We start from the raw sequence: 25,266 nt of genomic DNA on the forward strand, positions 1-25,266 counted from the left end.
GTCTGGCTCATGCCCTCGGCAGCTTGGGGTGAGCTGGGAATACACAAGATCCTCCCTTCCTCTTGATCCTTCTTCCTAATTCACTGCTGTGCTCTTTACTACTAGGAGGGATATCTCCTGCTGTGTCTCCCACATGGTTCAATTCATCCACACCGGATCATTACACGGACTTCTGCTGCCAATGCCCTGCAGCAGTGGGCAGTGAAACAGCCAAGTCTTCTAATCCTTACTTCAGGCTCAATGGCAAGATAAAGATTCTCCATTAAATTCTACTAATCAAACAAACTTCTTAAATGGCCAGGGCAAACTAAGGCCTTAAGGCCTAAATAATGGACAAGCTGAGATTCCACTGCCCTATCTTCCTTTTCACATAACTTCATCTGAAGTCTGGGGAGAGATGAGGATAAATGTGCTACTCGGTGTGTAGTCACATCACTGAGCACTTTCTAAAGGGATGCAGAGTTGTGACCCTTTGCAACTGGCTTCTGTGAGGGAGAACACAGCCGTCACTTCCCTCCTGCACACTGGCTGGCTGGCCTTGTTCTGCTGCACACAGCCAGCCGCCCTCACTGCTGACAGCACCCACTAGCAGCAGAAACCCTTGCTGAATATCTGAAGGCAACCCTGCCATCACTGGGCATGGTGACGGACATCCTTGGCAAGAGTTTGCTCGTAGACTGTCTGAACAAAAGCATTCACATAATGGGATGTATGTTAGCCTGGGGATGGCTGGCACAGAAAATGTACAGTCGTGCTCGAAACCAAACACTGTGTAAAAATATTACCAAAAATGTATTACAGCAAGTTAAAAATGTTTTTTGTTTTGAAATCAATAAAACGTAGTATTTCAACATAGCACTGTGTAAGTGATGAGGACAGAAAGCAAAACAACACTGCAGCATTTCTACAGAGACCTCAATCAGAAATGAAAAACTGTTTGTGCCATTCAATCCTGAGTGTGGTGATCATAATAATTTTCAAATTACAGATAAAATTAATGTATAATCAGCTATTTTATTCATTACCTTAACATAATTTTTACAGTGTTAGATATTAGAAAATGAGGTAACAGTTACAAGACCCTTAGGTTTACATGCAATGTGCTTTTATTTTTAACTGCTGCTTTATCTTCCCTTTGCTCACAGAATTACATTCACAAAGATTCCTCGGAACGCGTTCACATTTGGGAAGATAACTGGTTTACGCATTTGTATGTGAATGAGAGACTTTTTTTCCTTAGAATTAAATAAACAACTGTCTCCCTAATCTAGAAGGAAATAGACCAACAATGGCAAGAAAATCTGAAGATAACGAATAATGACCTAAAACCGATTCTCAGAATTCTGCCCTTACATTCCACAGAAACCCGACCACCCCGTGGAATGGCGTCTTTTATTCCCTGGCCAGTCTTCCTCTACCCGCACCGGCTGCAGCGCGGGTCTCAGCGCCCTCCTGGCTCTGGTTCCCTGATCAGCCTCTGGGCATCCAAGGTTTTGGGCTGTGCCCCAGGAGCCACGCTCTGAACATGGGGCACTACCTGCACTGTGTCGCAAATCGGTATGGCCTTATGTGACACACGGGCACGTGCTGCCCAGCAAGCTTTTTAGTGGTTTCGCTGATCTCTGAGTAACAGCTGTGGTCTTTGATAGTCTTAAATTCCCAAACTCAGCCAAAGGGATACTTGGCAAGGGATAAGAAGTTCCTACAAATTTTGTTCATATCAAATTAAGAAAAAAGGTAGTTCAAAAGGCTATATATATATATATATATATATTATTTTTTTTATTATACACACACACATATATACATATAAGTATATAATAGTCCTTGAATGAATGACAATAGCTCAGAAATAAATTACCTCTCCATCAAAAACCTCAGAATGTATTCATGTTTGGGTCAAGACCAAGCATGGGACACTACCACCTCAACAACACATTTTTAAGCATAGGATGCCTACATCGCAGAAGGGACTATAATCATAATCTTGACATTACCATAACGACCGTGGTTGCTATCAGGTGACAGGTATAATATAGATCATCAGTAGACAGTACAATAGCAATATTTAATGATGCATGAGATAGAAAAAAATTCATGCCTTTAATTCAGCTCAGATCCATCACTTGTTATATTTGACTGTGAATTGCCTAATCTTGTTAGTATGTACATAAAAGTTACAATAAACAGCAAAAAGCCAAGCAAGGTATCTACTGCAGAATCCAGAGAGTTCACATTTACTCATCATATACAATGAATATTTTTTGTGATCCACTTTGTCTCTTTTATTTTAACATGATAGGTAGTTCTACTGTCTTGTTTTCATACCACACACACACAAGAAAGCTGATTGTCACAGCGAGAATTATGAAAAGTGCCTTTGCCTTGAAGTCAAACAAGCAGAAGTGAGGCTGTGCTTTTGTTTTCCCAGGTTGCAGTCTACCAACTCCCTGATTTAATCAGCCTGAGAGAAATAATGCCACAACTGGGGGAAAAAAAAAAAAAAAAAAAAAAAAAAAAAAAAAAAAAAAGACCTACAGTAAAAGAAGACGTTCTATTAAATGAAACAAGCATTTTACTACTACCTGTATAAAAGATGATTAACTAAATGAGAAATGTTTATGGAAAAGGTGCCTCCTGCAGTGAAGCTATCCCAACATGCATAGATAGAACGGGATGAAATGCAACAGAAGACAAAGGAGTAATAACTTTAAGGTAAATACGTAATATTTTAACAGTATTTCTTGACATTACCTCTGCTCAAACCCTGCTGCTCCTGTCTCCACAGCTACAATACAGCCATTTCACTAGGTCTTGGAATGAAAAATATGAAGTTTATAAGGAATCACAGAAACGATGTTTGTGAAATGATATAAAAGTCAGTGTCAGAGGCTTGAGGGTGAGAGGAAAGCAGCTGTTCCAGCACTGAGGTACCCTGAGGTAAGGCAGACAAAGGGGACAGAAGAAAACAAAGAGGACATCTCACTCAGTGGAATAAACAGGAAACAAAGTCTGTGCAATGCTTTTCAAAACTCTGGCTATTGCTTGATTCACCAGATTTGTCTCTCAAATTCTTACATTTAAAAATAGTTTTCTTCTGTAGCTAATGCTCACTCCGTTGCCTTCAGACTGACACTGCACCTCCATCACATCATCAGCTTCAGAAATGATCAGGATGGCTGAAGATCTTGCCTGATGCATATCTGCATTTTTAATTCTGCACTGAGAATGTCACAGGACAGGTGAAGACTCCAGACAGCCTGAAGACAGCTATTAAGAAATTTCCATCTGAGATGTTAACTTCATAAAGCTCTGAATAAAAAATTAAGATACTGAAGAAATTTCTTCCAGGCATAGTAGTTCTTTCTGTGTCTCCCTCAGGACTACTACACTTAACTTCCCTCACTCAGCTGCTCTCTGAACCCTTGGGAAGAAAGGGAACGGATCAGAGAGGCCAAATCCTGCTGCAGTAATTGAAATTTGTCCTTTCCCTAACAGCACCAGCATGTCCACTCTGAAAATGGCAAATGCAACAGCCTCCTGCAGTATGGCTCTACGACCAGCAGCTGCTTCACTTTGTCGGACTGCTCCCGAGCACAAGGCATCTTTGGTCTAAGCGAAGCTTTTCAATAACAGCAGCTCTGTCTTTGTTCTTTGTACCTTGGTCTTTGAACTATAGGAGCTAGTTAGTGAGAATAATAATTATTCTTTCTTTTTTGTGTGTTTCTTTTTTAATTGATAATAAATATGGGTTTCATCTGCTGTCACTTCTAAAGAAGGAGGAAATCTTTTGAAGCAGAGGTCGATCCCACAAAAGTAGAGAAAAAAGGTGCTTAAAGAACACTGTAAAATGTTGGCAGAGGCACAGTTTTCAGTTATTTGTTATTTTAACCCTTTGTGCTGAAGCCTACAATACATACAGCTCCCCTGTGGGGCTCGAGCTCCCCCTCCAACAGGTAGTTTGCTCTCCTTCAGAATGCTTCCCAGAAGCTCAGCTGTAATTAATCACAATGCATGTTAACAATGAATGTTTTTCTCCAACCTTCAAACTATTTGTAACTTTTTTTTCTGTATCACTTTAGTTTTTTTTACATAGCCTTAATCAAATGTGAATATCTGTAATACAGACAGCATTATCCACTACTCTACATAGGAAAAGGCACACCTTCAACTGCTTCTTAGCCTTCAGTAGAAACTTAAGCATGTGGGACTTCTCCCTCAGTTTTTTTAGTTTTAGTTTACATTTGTCTCCCCAAACTTACACTGCTCAAGGAGTCATTCCTTGATCAGCAGGATCAAGTGCTCTGCCCTTAGTGAGGGAAATTACAGAAAATAGTGAAAAAGGAGAGAAAGAGAGAAAAGGAGAAAAAGAAAAAGCGAGAAAGGAGACTATTACCCTGGTAAAATGATGACAGTGCATGGGAAGGATTGACATAAAAGAGTAAAAAAGGTAGCTTTCTTAGAAGTTAAACAGTCACGAGAAAAGCTATTTTCGCTGCCGTTTGGGAAAGGGACTTCTGAATTTAAAGAATACTGCAATAATCTAGTTATGTGATTTAAGATGAAATGGAAAGCTAAAGTATATGTTGTCACTTTTGCTCTAATGAAATGCTACACTTAAACGTCTTCATTTGAAAATAATCTGTATGTGGGTTTTTTTAAAAATAGCATCAATTTGGTAGTTAGAAAAAAAGGTTCACAGTGTGCTTATGGCTGACTGAATCCAGAGGTAAGCTCTTATTCCTGCTTATAAGTCCAGTAGTGCTGATGGATGTAGTCTCCATAAGAACGCTGATGCAATTCATACTGGTAGTCTTTTTTGATGCTAGAGATTAATGCAAATCTGCTGGTGTGTTTGTTAAAAGAAGAAATTGAGAATGCAACTGTGCAGTCTTACTTATTAAGAAAAGTATAGAATTCTGTTTCCTCACCCGTAAAAGGAATCAAACAATTTTATAGGGTTTATTTCATCATAATCCCAGGCCTCTTTTGGCTTTTTGACCTTTTTCTCTGTACTGTTTCTCAGGATCACGCTGTTAGTGCCCTCTCCCTGCCATCTTTATCTCCTCTTGTCACATTTTCCCAGCCTCACTTTGTTCATGGCACCTTTGTCTAGGGCAACAATTGTCCAGTTTTGGTGGAGGTCCGTATTATTGGAGCTACCTGATTCCACGAAAGAGCTCAAGGCTTTTTACAACTACCTTAAATTAAAGATAACTTCAAATGATTTGGTCCAAACTGTAACTTCACAAACAGCCCCTGCAAGCTTTTTCACAAATAGCTGTATTTGTTAACACCTGCCTTGGGGTGTAGTTCTGAAGCATCACAATTTTACCTGCAAAGAGCTGGTCCCGCAGGGAAAGGCTGTATTTCTGCATAGGCAAATCACAAACGGAGTGGCTAAATTACAGGCAAATTTACTTTGGTTGTAATACCAAATGGCTGTTTCAAGCCAGACCAATACAACTGACCACAATTCATCCAGCCTGTTCCTGACTGCTAGCTGCTCATTTCCAGAAGCCCTGAGGAAATAGCAAAAGAATAGGCACCTGCTGCACATGAATAACGTGATGCATTTGCACTGCCGTATAAGAAATTCAACACTTTGGTGAAATCACACCCATCGTTCAATATTCGTGAAGCTGACCGGTCATTCCAGGAGGGGGAAGCTTGAGGCCACGCTCAACTTGTTTGGCACCATGCCAGATCAAAAGACAACTTCGCTTCATTGCCATCTTCATTTACATCTTTTGAAAAATTGTTTGAAACATTTTAAAGAACAATATTTAAAAGTACAAATATGCCTTGCACCTGCACATTTTAATGGACAACTGGCAACGCATGCTTTGCACCTGTCAATTAGTAGTGTGAACATAACAAATTCATATTGAAGAAAAGTCACCAGTAAGCTAGCAGTGGACACATGTGAATTGGCTGTAAAAAGAAAAGCAGAAATGCTAAAAACTGAGACCAATCAATTTTCTCATATAAGAAGCAGTAACACAGAGGCAGGAAAAGTTGAGTTAACCTGTGCTTCCATTGTGATTTACCACACAGTATTTATAATGTGGAAATACAAAGAATATCACTGCAGAACAAGGCATACAGGACTTTTCTGAGCAGTAAGTTTAAAATTTTTAAATTAAATTAAAATTAAAATTCTTAATTTAAAGATTTAATTTAATTAATATTATTTTTATTTAAAATTCTTAAATTCTTTAAAATTTAAATTAAAAATATTTTTTTTAATTAGAGAAATTTAAAATTAAAATTATTTTCTGCGTAATGCTATTTATGTCACCTGAGTGTATTAAAACAGTCAAAGATTTACAGTCAGATGTAATTACATCAAACTTTCCAAGGGATTTCCAGCTGTTCTCTGGAATTAATGCATAGCATGAGGATAGCCGAATGACGTTTTGCACTATAGCATTTTTTATACATACTTGCATTTAAAACATTGTCTATATAAAATACAGGCATTTCAGATTTAACTTGCATGCTATTTGATAAGGGAGAAACCCAGAAGTTCATTTTCTGACGTTTGGATATTGATTTATGAAACAGGTTATTGCTTGAATTCCAGACTGCCGTGTTCCATAGTCAAAATCAGGGGGGATGTTGTTGGCTGATTATTTTAATGTTTGTTCCTTTGCTTATGGGCCCAGTACTGAGCTTTGCCAAGTGTCTGCAGCTATGGTGGGAAGTGGTGGCACTCATCCTCTTGTGGGTTCCAGCCCAAGGATTACCTCATAGTAGAACGGCGTCTTAGCCCTGGGAGGCCCTTGGTTTAGCTTTGTTTCGGCAGTGATTCAGAGTATGTTCCAGAACTGGTGTAGACGTGTTTGGAACAGCTCTCCTTTGTCTTCATTTGCTGCGCAAAGCTAGCAAAAGTACAGTCACTTTGATTACAATGTGAGATTACAAGAAGACTTTCCAAGTCTTTCCAAGACAGATGCACAGTGGATAAAATAAACTTTGCAAACTTTCTATGACCATGATTCCTTGTTAGCCCTCCCGATCCTTCCAGTGCTGTCACACAGGTGGCATGCTGTCTCTGAGATGGAGTTGGAAACTCCGTCAGCCTCAGATCCTAGGAAACTCCTCTTACTTTTCTACAGGTCCTTCTAAGTGACTACAGCTGTTTTCAAGATGTGGATACATTATCAGGACATCAAGATATTTTATTTTTTCTCCTTTTGAGGCCGTAGCTCCTTGGCTTTGTCAAATCCCATCCTCAAGAAGAATCTTTTCTGTGATTATGGCAACTTTTTTTTTTTTTTTTTGAAAAACAGAAGATCAGTAGGGGGATTTATATATAGATCTGTGTATCATAGATGTTGAATGGGTCTAAGAGTCATGAAAAAATGAAATTATTCCTTTAAAAGAAACTTCTGTTGAAACTTTAGTCACAGCACGCAAGGTAAGTGAAGTGCGGAGCAGTGTAAATATGGCCAAGTAGCCTTTGATGTGATACCGTTGTGCTCGTTTCCTCTGTACTGTCTTAGCATCCAAATATTCTCCTAAGCCAAACTCACATAAATACTTGTCATCAAATGCAGGAACCTCATTTTTTGAATAACTCTCCTTTGCTCCCCGTGTCCATTCACACTCTCAAGACAGCACAACGGAGGTGTTTCTGCCCTGGTTGTTTTAATGAGCAGCGGCCACAGATTCAGAAAAGAATTTCCCCCTTCCAGCCTTGTGTGCCAGAAGGCAAACCAAGCACCATCACCATGAGAACAGCATCAGCTTGGCAAAGGGGCAGGAGGTGGTCAGGCACGGGAGAGGGAACCAGCGGTGTTTCGGGTGCGTTCCTGAGAGGAAGGCGGCTGCAGCGCTCCCCGCCAGGCCCATTTCCCTCGCCACCCTCCGTGGGAGGAGCTGTCGCCTTTCCAAACGCCACAGAAAATCTGTCATTTTATATTTAGCAGAAGCTGTGAAATCCCGCTTCAACAATAACGTATCTAATAGAAACACAACAAATTGGTAACCGAACAGATGATAAGGCCAGAAGGACAGCACTAGTCTCCATATTGCGTTATATTTTACTGAGTGCATTACCACAGGCAGAGGCCCTTGTCAAAACAGGCCTTATATAAAGAGCTTTTTAAAAAAAATCCAAACCAGGTTACTAAAAAGGTGTCTGTTTTTAACGATTTCCACAGATAGCATCATCTTGAAGTTTGCCAAAGAGGAGGTCACGGAGGGTCCCACACGGAGCCCTGAGACGGCACAGCTGGGGGACAAGGAAAGGGTTCCTGAGGGGTTCTGGGGAGGGGCACGAGGCATTGGCCAGCTCTCCACAAATGGACCTTGCGTTCGGGGAGCTCCAAGTGCTTATTTCAAACGCTCGGAGAATCACACCGATTTCATAAAAGCAAGAAAAACGAGCTTGCAGCGAGTCTCGGCCAGACGCTGAAGCCGTTGGAGGAGCTCGGGAGCGGCTCGGGCCCGCTGCCTCCTTCAGGGGGCCGAGGGGCGTGCGGCCGCCGCCCGGCCTCGCCTCACGGCCGCGCCCGCGGGCAGCAGGCGGCGAGCGGGGCCGGCGGGGCGCGGAGGCGCCGGGGCTGCCCTCGCCGTGCTCCGCGGGGCCCGGGGCCCTCAGCGCGGCGCGGCGGGGGCGCCGCACACCGTGCCCCGGCGCCGCGGCAGCTGCGGGCAGGGCGGGGCGGCGGTGGCCGCGGCGGGGCCGGCGGCGGCGGCCGCGGGGTGCCGCGGGGCGGCCGAGCCCTCGGCGCGGGGCAGGACGGAGCGCGCCGCCCGTCGGAACTCCTCGCTGCGCCACGTGTAGAGCAGCGGGTTGAGCGCCGAGAGCGAGCAGAGCAGCAGCCAGCTGGCCGCCTGCAGCGCCGCGGGCGCCGGGCGCAGGAAGAAGGCGAGCAGGCTGACCCAGACCAGCGGCTGGGTGCCCAGCAGGAAGACGCAGCAGAGCAGCAGCACCGAGACGCTGCTGAGGCGGCGCTGGGCGCGGCGGGGCGGCGGCGGGGCGGCGGGGAAGGGCAGCTGGTGCAGGAGGTGGAAGTTGAGGACGCTGACCCGCTTGGCGCTGCCCCGCACCCGGCGCACGATGCCGAGGTAGCAGTGCAGCAGCAGCGCCGTCTGGCCCAGCACGGCCAGCGCCAGCAGCAGCGCGGTGTAGCGGGAGCCGGCGGCCGGCTGCCGGGGGGGCGGCTGCGGGGCCGAGCCCGGCGTCCAGAGGCCGGGCAGCAGCGGCAGCAGCAGCAGGGCCAGGGCCCAGGAGAGCCCGATCATGCAGCCCGTGTGGCGGCGCTGGTAGAGGGCCTGGTAGACGCTGGGCAGCTTGGTGATGAGCACGTACCTGTTGAAGGCCACCAGCAGGTGGGAGGCCAGCGAGACGGTGAGGCCGAGGCCCAGGAGCCCCCCGCGGAGCAGGCGGTACTCGGCCGAGCGCAGGGAAGAGGAGTTGGGGGGCAGCAGCCCCAGCACGGCCTCCTGGGGCATCCACAGGGCGCAGACGCTGAGGTCGGCCGCGCAGCCGTTGACGATGAAGGCGTTGCTGGTCGTCTGCAGCTTCTTGAAGGAGAACACCAGGTAGATGACCATCACGTTGGATAAGGTCCCTGAGATAGCGAGGGCCGCGTAGAGCAGCGACAGGAAGATGCGGGGCCCGGAGGAGTCCTCCCAGAGCAGCAGCAGCGGCGAGCTGGCACTCCAGGAAGAGGCGTTGGGCATCTCGCTGAGTACAGCTCAGTTTTGGCTTCTCCCTGTAAATCCCATCCTCAGCCGGGGCCGAAGAGCCTGCTGCAGGAGCCCCCCGCCAAACACGAGAGAGGATGTGCAGCTGAGGGACTCTAAGGCAGATTTCAGTCATAGAAGCTGCGAGTCCAGCAGACGCGGTTAGCAGTAGCCATCTGCAGAACAGCAGCGTCCAGGGTTGGGAGGTAACAAGGAATCCCAGAGACTAGCTAGCGAAGGTGGGTCCATAGCGTGCAGATAGCTGTTAGCAGACGGGAGCATGACTGAGGATTCGGTAGCTGTGAAAATGCCAAAAGCAGCAGCACCTTGCAATCGGCAGCAGGAACGGCAGCAACTGATACAAAGCTTTGCAGTTTCTCCTGTGCCACAGTACGTACACTGTATATCATTCCAGGAAGATTCAGCCCTTCCACTCTTCATGAATTATTCAGCAGATTTTCAACTTGTTAAATCAAGAAGGAAAAAAAAAAATCTATCATGCTCCAGAAATACTGCAACTACACAGTCTGACTCTTTTCTCTTTGCTTTGCCAGTTTCCTGGTTCTAGCCCATTTACGCAACTTTAATTTTCAGCAAGCTTTCAAACTAATATCAGTCACTTATGACTAAAATACAACCCATTTGCTGTAGAAACTCCTCAGCTTGATACTGAACCTGATTTTTCTGATCTTATTTCTGTTAAGCAAAAATGTACTGTTCCTTTAAACAATTTCAGAACTGGTCTGTAATAACGTTTGCAAATTAAATCTCCCCAATGTGATAGGTACACAGATCCCTGCTAAGACAGCATTTCTTATTTGAGGAAACCGGTCCTCAACCTACATACGTTACATTTCTTCATAAAAGACTCAGCTTGTTTTCTCTTAACAGGACGTTTTGCATCACTAACCTGCTGGAGGTAAATGTTTGTGTCACTAAGTACACAGGTGAAATGGAATCGGTATAGTCTTTGAAACGGTCTCACAACAAATTCAATTCAAAAAGCAAGTTCTTTCAAAACGGAATGAAAGCTTCTCACACAGACCAAGAGTTGGTTGAAGAGCAGGGTGGAACAGTCACAGGATGGACAAGAGTTGGCACTGGGATTCTCCCAGGTACTCTACAATGCTTTACTCAAACAGGGACCAAATGTTAACTCACTTACCATTGAAAAGATTTAATAAGAAACCGAGAAAAAATGACTTCTTAAAAAAAATTTCTTCTTAAAAGCATTCCAGAAAAAGAATGCTGATTAAGAGAGAAACTGCTTTTACACATGGATTATATATGAGCTAGATAAGTAAACTTTCTCTGCTGGTTAGGTATTATCTGGGTATTGACTAAAGATATCTTCGTAAGGTATTTTAGATATTGTCAAACTCACGATGCTGATAAATAACAACAGCAAAATAGTATGTTAGCAGGTAATCACAAATTCTTTAAGATAATGAAGTTAATCTGTGTAGATCAGTGGATTAATTTTCAGCATAGCACATCTTTTATTTGGCAGAAAGTCTCATGTTTGTAATTGACAGGACTGTTGATCCAAATATGTATTCATTACAACTATGAGTATCTGTTCTTTTTTAATTAACTAGATTGCTCATGTGCTTAAGGTTAAAGACATACCTGAGCAATTTACTTGATCAGGCCCTTAATTACCATATTTTTTTGCCTGCTGCACTTTACAGTGTAGATCTAATCATGTGTCAAACCTTTTGAGGCCTTTCATTGTTTAGCTGTCAGTAGAGAACAGTTATTATAGAAACTAAAATCCTCCTCTTTCTGCAGTACTGTAATTGAAAAATATTCTTTAAATCTGTAACAAGAAATATCTCCCTAACCGAAAGGCTTCATAAAGCATACCTTGAAGAGATTAATGGTTCCATAAGGCATTATCCACAGAATTGTAAGCCCAGTAGAGACCTCTAGATTTATTTAATCCATCTTTCTGTGTTTATCCAACCTCCTTTTCAAGATCTCATGCGCTACAGTTTTTTTCTCCCAGGAGGAGGAGATGCATTTATATATGAAGCAATGGAAGTGGTAGAAGTTCAAGGTTAAGTGAACAGGATATAAAAATTCAGGGCATTTCTGAAAAGCTAAAAGGTTCTAAAGACTTCCTAACATTTTACTGTCCCCAAACTTATTTTTTAAGAAGTTGATTGTTATGGAATACTGGTTATGTTTATCACAAATTGTTAAGAACACAAAACATTATCCATTAGCTGGAATTTACTGTCTTTAGTATAATACATCAGTAAGAGGGAAGTATAGAAAAAAGGGAAAGGGAGGAATTGCTTTCAGTGTCCTAGACACTTTTTAATTAACTGTTCTTCCTTCGTAGTTACTATATGCCTCCAAACCAATATCTATTGTTGTATCCAATATCCAGTGCAGTAACAGGAACCCTTTATTGTGTTATTGGAAGATTATTATATTATTTGCTAGAACTTGGGCAGCTGCTAAAGCAGCTGTTCTATTCCTGATTTTGCCAGTCCTTCAGAGAGGCTGTGCAACAGTTACCATCACCTATTGCAGTACTGACTGACAGGAATATTAAGCACCATGGATAAGTTATCATGCAACACAACAAATTTGCTGAAAATCATCAGCAGAATTAAACTACGTTAGAACCATTTGTGACTAATTTTTAACTAAAGGAAGGAGAAAAAGCAAAATGAAAACATGGCTGTTTGTTTTCTTATGGACAAAGACCCTACTATTATTAGTGAGGCTAAATAAAACTGTTGCACATGCAAAAAAGATAAGGTGTATTACACCTTTAACAAGGATCCTTCTGTAAAGCAATGTTTCCAGAAGGCATTTTAAATTATGGTATTTAGAAATGTAATCTTCAGAGAATAATATTGTCACATTGATTAAATACTTGAGACTGTTATGCAAAGCAAATATAGTAATATCAGCTAGAAAGATTAGAGATAAAAGATACCCATCACACTCATTTCTTTTGCAATGTTATCTTGTAAGTGATGTGCTTTAGAAGAAGGTGATTTTGCTGTTACGATGTTAGATAAAGAGTAAGAAAAGACAAAAACAAGAAAGCTGGCTGATATATGCGTTTTATTATCAATTAGCTGTATAATATATATATCTACATTCCAAAATTAAACATTTTATTAAGGAAAACTATTTATAACAAAGCACAACTTTTTTTCCTTGAGAGGTAGAATTACCTTACCATTAATCTATAATTCATATACATATATGCACACACATATGCTACTTTGTGTGTGTATATGTTCCATATACACAATTGTGGAAAGGTACAGTATTGCATGTAACTTTTATTCAGTGATTCATATAGCTGCTCTCGGTATTGCTTATTAACACTTTCAGTATAACTTTATGTACCAATTTGCAATCTAAAACTTTTCAAAAAAATTTGTGGCACTTAACTTCATTTGCAGAGCAAATGCAGGTCATTCACAGGTCTTCGGGAACAAAGACTGATAAGTCAACCCCATTTTATTTTGAAATTCCTGTAGATATTGGAAAAAATAACGGGTAACACATCTGTACTGTGTTTGTTTCCTGAACTACAATGGCAAATAAAGTTTTCACAGCTGCTTAATTTTTATTTTTATTTTTCTTGTGGAGTCTTAAGTTTTAAACGTGATCTCTCATACGTCACTGGAACACCATTTCATTTAAAGTTTCATTCCTAATTGCACCTGATTGTATATTAAAGGTTATCTTTGCTAATGAGAAAACTATTCAGTGATACAGCAGGTTACGCTACCTATAACAGTAGTTTTCAAATCAAAAGATTTATGGAACATCCAATCAGTAAGTGAAAATTCAACAGAGTTCCAACATCTACTTCAATGTGCTTTGCTAATGAAACTTGTATGCATACTGCCAAATGTAGGTTAACAACATGCAAGTATGCAGAACTGCCAAATTCATCATACAAACATATTCTTACCAACTTCAGCGTTGTCTATATTTTTGCAGTATGTATGGCAGAGCAAAATTTAACATTCTATATTGAAAAGAAAAAGTTAAAATACTCCTTTAAGACAAATTGAAAGAAAAGTATTAATAATATGATTGAATCATCAGCTAAATTACCTTCTTTTTGCAATTGAGGATGTAACTTACATGTTGCATCTCAATTTATTTTTCCTTATGAAAGATCAGCAGCTGAAAGTGGAAAGCAGAATATGTACTCAAGTGCTTTCAGTTAATAGTGTAATAACTAGTCTCTCACTAGTTAGACTTCTGTTAACAGAAGACCAATTAGTGAAAGAGGTAATTACCTTAGGTTTTAAGCAGTAATGATGGACCCATAAAATGAGAAAAAACTTCTTGTTCATAAATTTTTCATATCTGATAAACACATAAAAAATTTTTAAAATACACATTTTGGTAGCAAAGAAGTGAAAAACTAAATTAAAACATTCTATTTTTTACATAATTTTATATATATAGCTTAATAAAATATTCTCTTAATACATTTTAAGACTGTACACAAGTTAATAAATGTCATAATGAAATTCATTAGAAATATATTCAAGTAGTTTCAACATTAAAAATTTTAAATCTGTATATAATAACATGGAGTAATAATTTCCACAAATTCAACTTCAGTGCATCTGTAGTAGTCATTAACCAGAAGCTTCCTGCTGTTGAGAAGTTGCCTCCTGGTGTTAAGGTTTTAATATATCTTGTATTGAAGAATCCTCATCTGAATGAGCAGCTTATTTCCTTAAATTCTTCATGAAGGACTTCCATTGTAAGATCTCAACAGGTTTCACCAAAGCAGCAAGGCTTTAGTACTGAACATATTCAGACTGAAGGGACTGTGCAGAGAAGAAAAACTGATTAAAACTCACTAAAAAGGATATATTTATATGTAATACACATTTTGCACTTAAAGATGTGCAGGAAGGGCACATCTTTAGGAAGGACAGGAAGGACAGGAGGAAGAAAAAGAGTTGGAAGTGGATCTGAATTTCTGCGTAGGAAAAACTCAAAATACAAGCAACTCAAAAAAACTGGACACAGAAGCTCAAAAAACAAACACTAAAATTCATCAACTTCTCTGTATCTACATTCCTCCAAACCAAATTCTAGAGATTCTTGGAGAAAGCACTACAAACCCTCTAACATAACAGCATAAAATACCACGTTAAAAAAATGTGTTGGGAAAATATATTATTACAGCTATTATAATTATTTCCATTTATCCTGAATAAGAATGAAAGTGCTACTGTGAAAAAACAGAGCACGCTTAAGGTGTTGATTCAGGTAATGACATAGGAAATATTCACATTGTAGCTCATTACTGAGAAAAATATTACAGCATCACAATTTTCCAAATTAATAAATTCGAGTGTAATTACTAAAAAGATTAAAATTATACTGTTACTGCAAATTGTTCATAAGGCTCTGCAAATAACATATTTAAGAAGGAGGCATAATCTAATTACTGTATTTATTTCTGGTTCCATTACAGTCTTCTTATAAAGTAATCAGTTTAGAGAGAATCTGAACATTTTATTACCTCCTGTACAAATGTGTTGAGGAAGGTGTCATGACCAGAATGTTTTATCTGAGAGTTCTTCATTGTACTGGTGCAGTTGTAAATGTTGTAAACAAACTCAACTCATCCACACCCCACACCTTATATTTAAAACTGCATCAATACAATAGGATGAACAACATGAGTCCTACGAAATCTGAGCCTTATCGTCTGGTTTCCACTATTCCTCCTGACTTGTGACTGTAGATATGCACACTGACATCCATAATGAAACCTGTTAGTAGAAAAATCACTTCAGTATAAACCTTTAGAACACTAATACTGCTTTTTTTCTTCCTCCTATACACTGAGACTAAACAAAACGTTTCTGAAGTTGTCTTTTAAATGCATTTTTCACATGTTCCAGATCTGAGACCATCTGGATAATCTTTCCTAGGTTGAGAAAGAAGTGCTGCCAGCATACAGACACTGACTAAAAAGGGTATGATTTTAGCACCAAATAGATTTGATAATGAAGGATATCGTGTAATAGAAAACAATTCACTGTAAAACAAAGCAGTGATAAAAAACATTCTTTTTTTTTCTGTTATAGGTCAGTCACTATGAAATATACAATCATAAGTTTCTCCCCCCCCCAATGTTCTCTAATCATTCTGGGTTATAAGCTTTAGTGCAAATATTTGTTAAGTTATTACAAAGAGGGAGGCAGAAAGAATATCCCTTCATTAACAAGCACTCAGAACTTCTGCTCTCTTAATGATCCTCAAAGCTATCTCATTTTTGGAAGAATATTTTTAAAATCAGAATTATGGTTGCATCAGCTAAAGCAGGATTTTAAACTGATCCTCCAGAATTGAATTCCACGCAAAGTTGATTAACAAAAACCAAAAACGCAGGAAATTTAGCGATACACACTAGTGTGATGTACAGTAATAGATCATTTTAAGCTTGGACAGCAGAAGGATGACCTGAAAAAATTGTACATATTCATTGTTCTCAGGAACAGCTGGCATTAGTTGACAGAGAACCACGAGCAACACATGTAAGACAAAATAGACAGTAACCAGAAATTTTACATTACAATTTAAGTAATCCTAAGTATTCTGAAATTTAAAATTCATTAAATTATTATATATATGGATATCCATGGATATTCTTATCCATGCATTCAGATTGCTTGAAAACAAGATCACATGTTTTGTTAATTTTCATTACAGATGGGTGGGTATTTTTTATTCATTTAAATATTTATTTTAAAATAATCAGGAATCATGCTTCTTAGTGTTTCCACCCTTCACAACAATTTTTCTAGAGTAAGATTAATTGAAAATCACTTCTCGTAAAGTTCCTATTACTAAAAACATGGTGGCAGTTATAACATAGCTGTTGTAAAATATATGGACTAATTTTTGAGTTCAAAAAGTCAAAATATAGTTGGGATGTTGATTTTTTTTCTTTTTTTTTTTTTTCTCCTTACTGGATTTTACAGTTAAGTAATACTCTTAATATTTTACATTGTCCAAAGAGATTGACTGTAATATTTCAAAACCTAACTTTTTTTTTTTTTAATCTCAAATGGAGGAGTTTTCTATTTTAGAATTCACATTTCTACCTCCTATTTTGCAGTGAGTCAAAGTATAGCCTTTAATTCTGAAAGCTTTATTAAAAACAGAAAGCCCCAATCCACCTTTACAAGTCACAGGCTGGTATTTAAGACAATCTTTCTTAAAATAGAGGAAAAATATAACAGAAAAATAAAATGAAGTTGCTGAACTGCCACAAAGAGAGAATAAAGTTAGTTAAGTAAAATCCTCAATGTGTAATCCTACAATGGTCTCGTCTCCTGCAGTGTCAAGCTCAGCATTTTATACCCAAGTATCCAACATTTAAACAAACGAAGAATTAGATCGCTTCCCTACAATTAATGATATCATTCTAATCAAATTCATGCTGAAGCAACTGCTTAGATTATCTTTTTCTTGTTCAGTAGGAGACACTGAAAGTCTCATGGAAAAGAAAATAAACCATGGATCCATCTAGGTGCTAGAACCATACTCACATACATTTAACTTCAGGACTAAGTCAGCTACAAACTAACTTTTTAAAGACAACAACCCTACAGCATTTAGGTCTATCTGTTAGGAACTGAACATGCACCTTCTCCAGAAAAGAGCAAAATTCAAGTATTACATAAGGATTTTATCCTAAAAATAGTGATCTCACAAGTAATTAAGTCTGAATGGCCCATCAACTCTCCCAAAACATTGTTGAAACAAGAATGTTGTAGAAGGCAAGAAATAATATGAAAACAAGATCCACTACAATAAATCAGGATGTATTATAAGAACTACATACACACTTCAAGTGACCCTTTGAGTCTGCTAGATTTACAGATTAGTAAGATACACTATTTTTTTTTCCAAAAAACTACATTCCCTGATGTTAAGCTGTAGTTAAGAAAACCTTTTCTACAAGTATCAAGTTCATACACATAAATTTTAAAATGCTGTTGCACTTCTGAATTTTTGAAATTTTTCCATCTTGCCAGTTTCCATGACAGCTATAGAAGCAAAAGGTGACTCATCTTAAGAGTACCCAGATACATACTCTCTGGTAAAAATACATTGTAAGGAGTGATATTTTGTGTTTACAGTAGTTATAAATCCAAGGAAGGAATCTTATTGTAGTAGCTTAGATGTGGTTTTACATTATAACATTATTTCTGCAAACTATAATTGTGAGATTATGTTTAATCAAAGCACACTACTTGTTAAATTTGCAAATAAAATATTTATTCTACTTGGTCAGAATGGCACGTTGTCCATTCTATGAAAACCAAATTTTTTAATCTAGTTCATCAGCATATGGCATCATAAAACATGATAAGGAAATGGATACACCTAGCAAGCTTACACTGATGAAAGAACAAAAGCCATTAGGGAAAAATATATGGCTGACAACCATAGCAAGACATAGTCACAGCCATTTTTGTTTTAAATAGAATGTGAAATAGTAGTATTAATAAAGGGGTATTATTTTTTTTTCTCATAAAATTGAGAAAATGAGTATTAGATAACATTCTCTTCCATACTGGAAAAAAGAATGATGTACTTGCATCACCTAAAACTTAAGGTTCCTCATTTTCTCACTAATTATATTAAAAAATGTTCATTAGAAATGAACATTTACTGTTCTAACCATCTTAAAACGCTCCTTCACCACTGGTGTTAATAGTTAAACTAATAAAGAGAAATAAGAATAAGGTGATTTTCCAAAATAAGAATACCTGTACAACTACAGATAGATAGTTTGACATCTAACTCTGGTTAAGTGAATTCTGCTAGTAAAAAGCACAGGCATGTAATTCATATCGTTCAAGAGTTCTTTGACGAGAAGTTAAATGAATAAACATAACTATTGGTATATGTAATAGACTTCTGTCAGGTACATTATCTGATGTGCACCAATTAGAAAAAAGCTCAATGTAATACAAGCACTTACTGCATCAAGGCTAAGGTTTGGCTGACAGGACTTCAAGTAATTTCAGCATCTAAAGCAGTGAAGTGGAAATCATTAAACAAAATTCTATTTTTAACAGAATTCTGCCAGAACAGGTGATAAGGTTTCATGTTACTCCATATTTTTCTCATGAGCTTATGACTGCTGATGAATATCAGCACAAACAAAATATTACTTCAAGCACTGATATCCAGATAAGACAATCTTCTGTGGTTCACAAATTGTTTCCAGGAAGAAGAGGGGGAAAAAAAATGATGCTTTTATTCAACTAAATGCAGAGTTCTACAATAAAGAACAAGGAATGCAGGACATTAAACTGTAATGTGAGCGTCAGTATCTTGGATAGCAAGAACTCCCAGTGCATTACAGTTAAAGAAGCTAACGCAAACTTTGAATATATAACCAGGATGGCACTAGGTAGAAGCACTCTGCACCTGAAAGATGTCAGAGTGCTACTTTCTGAAAAATAATTTTCAAAAAACTGTAAAGGTTTCTAACATTATCCAAAAGGATGTTTGAGCCAGTGTCATACATGCAAAAAGTTCTACTCATCAAAAGACAACAAAACTGAGATAAATAGTGTGAAATATCTTCATGACAAGAAAATAAGCTAAAGGACTATAATAAAGAGGTATATCAAGTTTCAGATTAAAAGGTTTTAAGTGTGACCGTCTTCCAGTAGTGGGACCAACTATCAAAATAAAACCAATCAAAATAAACCAGTCTCTTCAAAATGTCAAATGTCTTCAAAACAAATCAGTATCAAGTAGGATCCATGTTAGCCAGTACATTTGAGACTCATTACCAGACAAAGAAGTACGCAGAGATTAGATATCTGAGTGTATAATCTTTGCTCCTTATCATCGAATGGTATTAAGCCAGGAACTGCTGAAAGGTTGTATCTTACATCCTTCCATTACTAAGTCACTAGGTAGGAAAAAGACTAACAATGTTCTTAAAACAGCACATTCTAGAAAGCTACTTTTTTCCTGTAGAAATACTTCCTGTTCAACCTAAAACTTCATTCTATGCCTAACAGATTTCATTTAAATCGTTATTTTAAGTCACTTACTAGTTTTGTTGCAAGGGAACAATATTTCCCTCCTGACGAAGATGCTCATAGCTTTACAGTATCAGGATAACCATTTGCCTCTTTGTTAATTACTCTTTTCCTCTTGCTTAAACTAAGCAAGAATCAGTGTTCCTCATTTTCCTCCCTTTTTTGTAAGAATTTCTCACTCTTATCTAAGAAGGAAGCACGTAGCTCCAAGACAAGACATGAGACAGTAATTTATATTGTAAACCCAGCCCCTTTTCCTACATGTTTGAGGAATTATTTGATCAGTTCCATTATCTTTAAGTTTACAGCTTAATCTTGATTTCACAGCAGATTAAATAGCAACATAGTGCTAGCCTTCTGTAAAAGGCTAGACAGAATAAGGAACAAGGCTTCAATCATTACTTAATTTCTAAACCTATGCTTAAGGGGCAAGCCCACCAACTTTGCTTTTCTTGCTAAGGATCACTTGTAGCATAAAGCAACTACCTTTCCAAAGGAGATAACAGTTACAAATTTTTAAGATGTAGTATTTTTATTCAACCTCCAAAGCTTTAGCTGTTTGAGGAAGTGTCTGCTGTTCCTGGAATGGTTTGTATGACTACTTGGTACTCTTGTAACCAACCGGAGCTATTATGAATAACAGCAACTTATTTTTCATGATCAATTCACGCTACTGGTGTAAGGCAACTCTACCCCTTCGGGCTCTCCACGTAGGTTTATGTATTAATGTGTAATATGTAGCTGTAACTAAGATGTGGCTAAAAACAAATAATTACTTCTGGCAGCATACCAGTTACACAAGGTTCTCTATTGTACTATTACTAGGTACTTCTTATTGTACTATTCTGTTACAGGAACTGATTGACCTTCCCAGGAATTATTGTTCAAGCTTATTTAAATGTGACAATATTGAAGGTTATTGAAGGCAAGAAATCCAAAAATGAGATGCTTTGCCACTTAGATATTCAAATTAGTGATTGCTCTCTACCTTTCTTTGTGTACTGACTTTTGTTCCACTATACACAGCTGGAGCCTTTGTCAGTTATCCTCTTCTGAGAATTGAATTTCTGTAAGCATCTTGGATACAAAACTGAGATCAGCTGGAAAGGCTGACTTTCTAGAAACATCAGAATTTATGAACAAGTGAAATACTCATGGCTGTGTCTCAAATCAAATATCCTCAGTTTGCTGTACAGCTTTTCATCTTCCCTTTTCATCTCTGTGTCTAGAAGAATTCAACCAAACTAGTAAGTAGCTTGAACTAAAACAGTCCTGTTCCTCTAGAACTGGTTTCCTTATAAAAGTTACTAGGATGGTTTCTGCATCCAACTTGAAACAAACCTCAGTTACGTATAGTTTGCCTTGTAAGATCCTATGTAACAGGTGAAAGTAGTACCAATTTAAAGAGGTACGATAACTTCAGGTAACTTAAAAGAATGTGGTAGTATTCAAGAAGTCCCTAGGACATAAGTTACTGCCAATGTTTAAAGTAGTTTAAACTCAAACTGAAACTCAATACAGATCACTCAGTGATCCTAATATCATGGAATATTAACACTTATTGCAGATAAGTTGCAGTGGATAAGAAATGCATCGTAGCACAGCTACTCTACTTTTCAAATGCAAGCATCCATTGAAGGAATAACAAAACATCTGAGGTAACAAGTTCCCTCACAGCAGCTTTGTTTTCATAATACTTTTCGTACTAGCTAGGTTTCAGTCCCCCACAAATTCCACAATGAAACAGTGAAAATGCATTTCCTATTGTTGCCTGTCCTCATACAGTGCAACTCATACACCCAAGCTATAAACATGTGGCTTCTGACCTGTAAGTGGTGCCAATATACTAGCTGTTAATGAGAAGATTGGTCTCTTACTTCAGGAAAAAAAAAAAAAAAAAAAAAAAGCGCAACACAACCCATGAATGACCTTTTATGCTGATGTCCTAATAGCATGCAGGGTGTGTATTGCCTGTTTTAAGGCAGTGGACTTGCCACACTGAAAAACAGTAGCAGGTATAACACTAAAACTGTAGTTGTACTGAAACAAATAACGTGTCTGTGGTAAGGAAACAGAAAGGAAAGGTGCAATATTCTCAAGTTACTTATATGTGAAGTTCATTTTATTTCCAGTGCCTGAAAAATGTAAGATATGAAGTGTCAGTAATAAACGGAGGCTGATGGGTTCAATTAATTATAGGCAATATATTCCATTAAGTACAGTGCAGTAATTTTAATAATTAGTATGATATCCAATCTTTGGAAACCAAGTATATTAAGCTGTTTATTAAATACTTATTTTTTTCCCTGAAATTGACATTCTATAGCTGAATTTCTGATTCCACAAGTGAAGTCTCTCTAGTCTCTCTTCTCTACATTTTGCACAGCATCACTTTCAAGTTGCACTAATTTATTCCTGTATCCTCTTTATACATACTCTTTCGCACAGAAAAAGGACACAAAATAAAACCAAGGCAGCAAAGTTCTATAGGTATGAAAACTAAAATGGTAAGATCATCAGAAATATATAGCCCTAAAATATTTTTCATTTAATGTTAGAAGAGTACTTCGGTTTCAAGTCAAACACACTCATCTTTTAAAGGAATCCTATCCTTAAGAATGCACTATCTTCCATTTAGTATGACACATACAGTACAAAAGTTTCTTTAAATCCATTTTTGCATGAAGATTAAGATGCATAATAAACTTATAAGCTATATTATGGATAATTTGCAATGAAAATCTAAAAGGGATGAAGGTCCATAAAAAAGGTATCAAGAAAGGTACTAGCTTAAGTTTAGTATTGATTTCTTTTCATAAAACCTCCGTGATCTAGATGCTAGAAAATAGAAAAAAAAAAAGCAGGGAAAAAAGCAGCTGAAAGGATAGTTACTTAAAAAGGCAACTGACAAAATGCTGTTGAAAAATATTAAAGGAACTCAGAAAATTAAGCTAGTTTAAGATTAATTTTTTTTTTTTTTTTTAAAAAACAGCTTTGCTCACAGAAGCGAGGAAGATCAGCAGTGGTCAGAAGCCTGAAAGAGTTGTGACTGAACTTACAGGAATTGATCGAGTCTGGTATTGTGCTTGAGGAGCTGTAAGGCCCATAAAGGAGGGTTGATGCGTACTCATCTGTCACGGCGCTCTGAAAACTGGTTTGGCTGCTCAGGTTGTTGCCACTACTGCTGTTTCTGTTGTACAAGTTGTTGTTCAGTTCATGGTTATTTCTGCGAGGCAGCTGCAAGCTGCCATTCAAGTGGCTGGAGATTTGGCTTACAGAAAAACCTGTCCTAGAGGACAATGATGTCATTTTGGTCTCATCATCATCTGAAGCATCATACAGGTTCCCTAGAGAACTGGCTAGTCTGGAGTTTATGGAAACGCTGAATGGAAAACACATGGGGGGAAAAAATACACACAATGTATGTAGTACGTACACATAACAGACAATTCAGAAGACATTAGGTGAATAATATGGACCATTCTGAAACAATTAATGCGTGCACACAACTTTATCTTCTCTAAAGATGAAATTAACTAAAAACAGAATTCTGTGCTAGGAGTTCCCATACTTCATTTACTCACACCCCTGTCAGCTTTCACCTCTGTCAAATCACGCACACGTGCAGAAGACTGTGTTAAAAGGTTGAGGCAGTGACTGATCTACACTAACATACTTTATCTGCATGTAAGTTTAGGAACTCCTCCTCTGTTTCTTAGAGGTAATAGTGCGATAAAAGTCTTCAGATAACCAGGAAGGAATATGATAAAATTTGATAATAAAAATAATAATAATAATAATAAAATAATAATAACAATAAAAATAAGGTGTCAAAAAATCTGATTTAGTTGTTTTAAAAGTAAATAGTTGTGCCCAGAAGTTATGTAAAATGCATCATTATATATTTAATTTGACATCCATAATTACTTAGTACAGTAGGAATAATGGAATTGAATAGCAATGAATCAAGGGTTTGTAAAAATCCTTTCAATTACTGCTCAGTATTATTCTGAGATTAATAATATACAGATTTATAGGAATAGTTGCAAAACTCCTATAAATTCACATGAATATAAAAAAACTGAGCAACATAATACTGTTTCTGAATTGACACAATCCTCCCCAAACTTACACTGGTAGTGTTTTTATGTGTGTGTGTTTGGGGCAGGGTTGTTTGTTTTTCTCTCCCCATCTGTAGGCAACTAAAATTTGGCTAGTGGAACAGCAAATAATTTTTTATGTTAATTTAAGCCTTCTCACACCCAAGAACAGCAAGTCCTTCATAGACTGCATATGTGTTGAAAACCAGTAAGCATTTGTACCAAAATGAGAAATAAAGAAAAAAACCTTTTAAGGTTAGAGGCTGACGATGTGGTAAATCTGCTTATTCTTTCTGCAGACGGTAAATTAGCTGTCATGGCTTTGGAGGCCTTCAGTGGAGACATGGATCCTTCGGTGCTGCCTGAAGTATTCAGTCTAGAAGTAGTGGAGTTTTAGTGAGAAGTAAAATTATTATAATTGAAATGCATATCCCAAACACACAGTCTTTCAATACATAGACTGGTATTTTCAAAAGTGATAATCTCAAGATGTACTGAGAACTCAACAGCAAATTATTTGCCTGGTTTGAGAAACACTTAAGGTGTTTTTCTCTTTCTGTACCACATTATATTGTTATAGGTTACTTTTCACCTCAATATTTTGTGTCAAATTTGCAATGACAAAGAATACTTTTTAAGTTTAATAAAAATTAGTAAATGAAGAGCCTAGAAGTAGTATGAAACTCTCTCCATCGTTAGACCAAGGGGGTATAGTCATGATCAGCTCCTAAGGCCTTGGGTACAAGCCTCCAACTACAAGCACAGAAGGAATGACAGCAATATAGCTTTACTTCCACACCAAAAAAAAAAAAAAAAAAAAGAAAACCATGTAAACAGAAGTCTCTGAAGTTAGACACCTGGAGTAATCTATCTCAAAAATCCAGGCTGCAATAAAACTGAAGGTAATGTGTTCTTTTTCATATTAGTGCTTTATAATGACAAATACAATGTCTTACATAGTGTATTTTAAATGTAATGGTAAAGGGTTCAGCGGTTACAAAAGCATAAGACCTAAATCCACTATTCCTATAGCTCTTAAAGTTAAGCCAATTTTTATTCTCGGTTTTATTTTCTTTAGAGGGGAACTGTTACTACTATTTCAATTTCAGTATGTGTCGTAAATGAAAAACATTTATGAAAATGAAAAGAAACCGTTGGCTTTCTTGGATCCACAGAAACTTCTGGGAAGTACTTATTTGTAGTAAAAGGTACAGTGTCCAATTTTAAACCATCAGAAGGTACTAAAATTCAATATTCATCTGGTACATCTTCTGATAAAAATATTGATTGTATAGTCTGTAGTCCATCTACAAGAACCACACAGACCACAACTTGTGATATACAGGCAACATTTAGCTGATTTAGGTTTTTGAGACAAG

At 38.2% G+C, this 25,266-nt stretch overlaps 2 protein-coding genes across 7 annotated transcripts in view; both read right to left on the reverse strand.

The window, feature by feature from the left end:
- Positions 1–8,581: 8,581 nt before the first annotated feature.
- GPR88 (G protein-coupled receptor 88) lies at positions 8,582–9,844 on the reverse strand. The gene has a single exon (XM_084528609.1). The coding sequence runs from the start codon at positions 9,694–9,696 to the stop codon at positions 8,605–8,607; it is 1,092 nt and encodes a 363-aa protein (XP_084384735.1). The 5' UTR covers positions 9,697–9,844; the 3' UTR covers positions 8,582–8,604.
- A 2,922-nt stretch (positions 9,845–12,766) lies between these two features.
- Positions 12,767–25,266, reverse strand: part of CDC14A (cell division cycle 14A) — a 60,072-nt gene continuing 47,572 nt past the window's right edge. For 3 of the 6 annotated variants that reach the window (XM_084528605.1, XM_084528603.1, XM_084528607.1), the window contains 4 exons: positions 24,135–24,263; positions 22,847–23,169; positions 15,230–15,482; positions 12,767–14,525 (listed from right to left, as the gene is read on the reverse strand). In XM_084528605.1, coding sequence (XP_084384731.1) covers positions 15,412–15,482; positions 22,847–23,169; positions 24,135–24,263 — 523 coding nt within the window. In that variant the 3' untranslated portion in view covers positions 12,767–14,525; positions 15,230–15,411. The remainder of the gene's footprint in view (positions 14,526–15,229; positions 15,483–22,846; positions 23,170–24,134; positions 24,264–25,266) is intronic. The other 3 variants (XM_084528606.1, XM_084528604.1, XM_084528608.1) reach the window with 3 other exon arrangements.

The sequence above is a fragment of the Aythya ferina genome (assembly GCF_964211825.1).
Source record: "Aythya ferina genome assembly, chromosome: 8".
Lineage (NCBI taxonomy): Eukaryota > Metazoa > Chordata > Aves > Anseriformes > Anatidae > Aythya > Aythya ferina.